Source organism: Rhopalosiphum maidis, chromosome 1 (assembly GCF_003676215.2).
Source record: "Rhopalosiphum maidis isolate BTI-1 chromosome 1, ASM367621v3, whole genome shotgun sequence".
Taxonomy (NCBI): domain Eukaryota; kingdom Metazoa; phylum Arthropoda; class Insecta; order Hemiptera; family Aphididae; genus Rhopalosiphum; species Rhopalosiphum maidis.
In genome coordinates this window covers 42929199-42935198 of record NC_040877.1, presented here as the reverse complement: position 1 = coordinate 42935198, position 6000 = coordinate 42929199, and the positions used below count along the sequence as shown (strand labels likewise).

The 6000-nt window shown below is 29.4% G+C and overlaps 1 protein-coding gene across 1 annotated transcript; it reads right to left on the bottom strand.

Annotated features, from left to right (window-relative positions):
* Positions 1-5068: 5068 nt before the first annotated feature.
* LOC113548705 (protein GVQW3-like) lies at positions 5069-5867 on the bottom strand. Its single transcript, XM_026949724.1, has 2 exons — positions 5436-5867; positions 5069-5375 (listed from the first exon to the last, which is right to left on the bottom strand). Exons 1-2 carry the CDS (start codon positions 5680-5682, stop codon positions 5101-5103), a joined length of 522 nt encoding a protein of 173 aa, XP_026805525.1. The 5' UTR covers positions 5683-5867; the 3' UTR covers positions 5069-5100.
* Positions 5868-6000: the final 133 nt, after the last annotated feature.

Genomic DNA, 6000 nt, shown 5'->3' with positions numbered 1-6000 from the left:
TTTCTTATATAAATACTAATAGCTAATAGCAAATACATTATACATTTAAAATACTTTCTATAATATTCCATTTTTATCTGAATATACTACTTGTCAGAATATCATATAATGAATAGTTAATCCATATAATATTATCAGTTACCACAATATAACTATTATATTAGTAAAACTAGAAGGTACATAATACAATTTATTGAAAATCAGTGTACAAAATAGTTTAAAATGTGTGAATGAATTAAATTGTGTTCATAAATATTCATAATTTTGTCACATGAAATAAACATTTTTATGCAGTCAGACAAAAATAATACTGAATAATAGTAAAAATAAAGTATAAACATTTAAATTCTGGTTTTAAAAATTTTACTTCTCATTTCACGCTTCTTCTTTATTCTCAATCATACCGCGATTAGGCTATACACGGACTCCGTATAGCCATAGGGCACTTTACAAGTTACACGACTATACAAGGTACAAGAAGTGTGAAACACGATCAAAGCAAAACAACCGCATTTGTATAATGGCCGGCTATATCACCACGGGTAGGCGGGGTAGTAGGACGAGTGCCAATGCTCACCTGCCACCTGCTTCTGAAATACACCTATTGGCTATTTCAATGAAAAAAAAAAAAAGTTTTTCAGTGGAAAATTTTCAAAAACTGTGACCGCACATTTACATTTTTACAACTGTGGTTCATTCCATGCACTTACCCAAATAGTTAGGTATTAAACAGTTACATAAAAATACGATTCACCTTAAATTGTTTATTATACCTACATATGTTGATACTATATAGTTATAGCCTTATAGGTATTCAATATCAAGTAATATTATTACTATAGTCAACTATGTATAACCTAAAGAAAAATTATAGGTATATAGTTACATTTCAGGGCGGTTAGAGGACCTCATGACCTCATCTATCTATAACGCATTTAAAAGTTGGTGAATAAACGATGCAGAGTCGGGTGGCAGTATTGTGGTAAACAGTCCCCATCCGTTCTTGGTTTTAAAAAGGGAACAAAAGTAATTACATTATATAATTAGCGAGTCCATATGAATTATAATACATGACAAATTAAAAGTCGGCACCGCCACTAACTTACACAATTCATTAACTTATGAATAATTAACAAATATTTGGTTAATTTTGTAAGTATATTTCTAATTTCCATTGCTACATTTTATTTTGGATAAACATAATTTATTGACTTTTTAATGTTATTACTATACGATAATTTAGTAAACATAATAAAAAGATTTATTTATTATTTCATACTATAAAATAAATGGGTTTGTAAGTACTAAGTTTTTTATAGTATAGTAATACTCTAAATACTTAATTATAAATAAATGTTATTTTTTGTTATTATATAAAGATAATTTTTTAGAACAACTCTTATTTATCATTATCATTGCCCAGTAATTACCATTTTTTTGCTATTTCTAATTATATCTCATCATAAATTAATATGAATAAAAGCCATACTACGTTCTTATTGCACCCATTCAGTTAATTAACATGACGTATTGATAAAACTATGTTATTAATACAGAATATGTATTTATCGTGTATTCGCGCGAAGCGGTATATATCAAAGTTGTAATAGAAACACCTGTAACCTGTTATTTTGTATATATTATAAAATGCATTATAATTCGTATAGTATAATATAGTATACATATATATATATATATTATATGATTATGTTATCGTTATTATCACATGCATACACTATTAGGTATTTATTAGTTATTACCTAGTACTACTACCTATGGTAATCGGTAAGAAAAACCAAGGAAAAAAGTACAAACAAAAAAAAGAACAATTTTTAAAAATGTTAAATATATTAATTGATGACGAAAATTAAAAAATGATTACTTACACACATTTACATGACCCTCATGTATACACATGGAAATTGTATAAAAACAATTTTTCCTTAAAAAAAAATTTCTAGATATCAAATTATTATTATTAACTATTTATCAATTATATTATAATTTTACAAGCATAATAAATATATAAAACATTTGGTATGTTACTGGTAACATTTTTGTTCAATTGATCATGAAAAAACCAAAAAAATAATATTATAATGTACCTACATTGTTGTTATACAAATCTATTTTATTCTATAATCTATAGTTAATATTATACTAAGTTAATATCATATTGTATTTAATACATAAAAATATGCTAGGCAGGTACCTATATAAAGATGAAGAATGAAAGATACATTTTTTTTATATTTTTTCACATAATTTTATGCAATAAGGAAACAACATTTTTTAAAAGAAAAATATATTTTTTATATTTCAATATTTTTAAAAACTATATTAAATACCATACATTTTTCTTCAGAAGATTAGATACCTAACCGTAGACAATTATTTCTATGAGTGTGCATACTTACGGGTCATGTAAATGTGTGCGTAGTAAATGATCATTTTTTTAATTTTCATATTCAATTAATATATTTTTAAAAATTGTACTTTTTTCCGTGTTCGTTTTAACCTTAGTATGTTTTTTCCAGGACTCTCTACCAATATATAGAATGTTTGTTTATTACATTTATATATTATGTACCTATATAAAAATAAATGTACGATTGTATGGGCCATATAGACTTGGAAACTAGAACTAATTAGCACTACATTTTTCACACGTATTCTTTGAGTCTGTTTAAGGCTCTGGAAACGTAGCCTTAAATGTGACATACACACTGAATTTCGTCTTGACTCACGAAAATCAAATGTTTGTTTGTTTATATATACAATTGTAATTGGTTACAGAAATAATCAAGTAAAAGAGATTTTTATAAAATATATGTATGTACAAGTACGTATATATATATTTGTATATTCATAGAACTTTTCGAACTTGAACCGTGTCAAATATCATCGTATTTTGTGAGTATTTGTAGGTATAAATTGAATACTTGTAAATCATCTTTCTCTTAGTTACCTCTAAAAAAAGTTAACCGTCGCCCGTCAGTCAAAGTTCGAAAATCTCTATGAAGCACGACTTACTTTTTTAGGGGTATTTATAAATGAGGGGTAAGTTATAAATACTTATAAATTGGGTACGATATTTTGGCAAGACTAAAAACTTTGAAATGTCAAAATGACCAGGTTTTACAGAAGTTGCCCGTAAGTAAATTAAAATGTTTAAATAATTGAAAACAGCTAAATTTACAAATTACCAATTTATATTTACAAATACTTAAAAAATCATTTATAATAATAATCATTGATAAAACTTGAATTCAAATTTTTTAAATTGAACCCGCAATTAGGTACTTTTATAGAGTGCCATATTTTATATTTTTTAATATTATATAATATTTATAATAATTTGTGACAAGATAATAATTTGAATGTTTATTAAGCACCTGCTATACAGATTATTTACACGTCATAACGTTGTCATTGTATATTTTTAAAATGTAATTTTCGAGAAATGTATCTATACCCAATAATTTAAAATGTTTGAATATTGAATATGTATAATGTGGATAATATGAAAGCATTGAAAGCTGATATAGGTATGTATTTAAGTATACTTTTATATATTATGATTTATTATGTATTATATTGTGCACGAACTGACATCATTCAAAATCAAAACGTCAATGCATACAAGGCTAAAATCCTATAATAAATGTTTATCGTAGATTGTAGCATTATTATTTTTTTTTAAGTATAATTTATTATTATTTGGCGATAAACTAGCGTTTTTCAATATATTATACTGTTTATACTTAATTATAAATACTACGTCTTATACTCGACGTAATGTCAATTGTCAGTAACCTACTAGTATGATATAAACATCATGCGTACCTGTACACTAACAATATACAAATAATTTACAAAAAAATGTACGCACAAATACACAATACAATTATTGGCAATAAAATGGAATATTAAAAAAGTGGTTGGTTGCGTGTAGTTTTTTTTTATTTTAATACCTATAAATCGATTTTAGACAAATATTTTTTTGTGGAAGTCGTCTAAGGTTTATACATATATATAAATACTTTGATATACTGATGATATACCTAGGTGTTTGTGTACTGGTATTGGTATATACGTATACTACGATAGAGTGAGAGAGAGTGTGATTGACGGAGAAACCAGCAAATAAAAAGAAAAAAATATTATAATATGTAAAACGTGTGTAAAGAAAAATCAGCTGCGCGCATAATATATAACATATATCAACCACCAAGCCTCTGTTACCAGGCACATCAAAAGGACTAACGCCGCCGCTGCGTCACAATCGGATAATAATAATTGTCGGTGGCGAAGACGGCGGCGGCGGCACTTTGACAGTCACCGGTAACACGTGGCAAATCGTACACAGCGAGAACGAATATTATTTAAAAAAAAAAAACTAAAAATAATATAATAAGTATATAAAATGTCTGACCCCACGCATATACCTATACATGTGCGTGTAAAAAAAATATGATTTCTTTGTAGTCACCCGAAATCCCCACTACGCGGCGGTGGCCGCGGCGCTTTACGATAGATTACTACGTAGAGTTGTACGAGGTCTAATCAAAAAGTATCGAGACTGTTAAAAAAAAAAAAAAAATATATTAGATAAAGTTATTTAAATTCAATCTCCTTCAAAGTATGCTCCTTCTGAGTCCATACATGTTCTCCAACGTTCCTGCCATTTTTGAAAACACCTGTGGAAGTCATTTTTAGAAACTCCTCGTAGCTGCTCCGTCGCATTTTGTTTTATTTCATCTACATCTTGAAAACGTTTACCCTTAAGCGCCATTTTTATTTTTGGGAATAAAAAAAAATCACATGGAGCTAGGTCTGGTGAATAGGGGGGTTGAGAAACAACTGGGATACCATGTTTAGCCAAAAACTGCTGCACAACATGGGCTGAATGGGCTGGTGCATTATCGTGATGCAATTTCCAACTACCAGACTCTTTAAACTCGGGTCTTTTTCTTCGTACAGCGTCTCGTAAACGGCGAAGAACATCAATGTAGTACTCCTTTGTTATAGTCTGTCCTTTAGGAGCATACTCATGATGAACAACACCTTGGTAGTAAAAAAAATCGGTCAACATGACCTTCACTTGACTCCGAACTTGACGAGCTTTTTTGGTCGTGGTGAATCAGGTGTCTTCCACTGCGAAGATTGTACCTTTGTTTCTGGATCGTAGCCATATACCCAAGTCTCGTCACCAGTTATAATTGATTTTAAAAAAAAATCATCAGATTCGGAACACTCTAGCAAATCAGTGGCGATCTGTTTTCGATTTTCTTTTTGCTCACCTGAGAGCAGTTTTGGTACAAATTTGGCTGCAACTCTTCTCATGTCTAAATCAGTCGTCAATATGGTTTGAACTGATCCAAATGAAATTTGAAACTCATTACTAAGTTCCATAATTGTCAAACGACGGTTACCTCGTATTGCTGTTCGTATTTTTTGTATCATTTCCTCATTGCGGCTTGTTGATGGGCGTCCTTCACGTTCATCACTTTCAACAGTTGTTCTACCCTCTTTAAATCGTTTAAACCATTCAAAAACGCGAGCACGGGACATGGTTTCATCTCCATAAGCTAACAATAACATTTGGTAGGTTTCAGTAGCCGTTTTTCCCAGTTTATGGCAAAATTTAATGCACACTCGTTGTTCTGTATTTTCGCTCATTATGAAATCCGACGGGACGTAAAAACATACTTGACTTAATCGCACCTAGAAGCCGACTGAAACAATTTTAATCTAATCTATGTCTAATATATTTTCCCAACATATAAAGTTAGATTAATATAGCACATGCAAGTTCATACTCAAACTGGTTTACGATTAATCGTATCAGTCTCGATACTTTTTGATTAGACCTCGTATTATATGGCGTATTTATGTAGGTATGATATACCACCAATGCACCAACAGTATACCTACATGTTATTACGATGAGATGATGATGACGACGACGACTACGACTACGATGACGTTTTTTTTAAA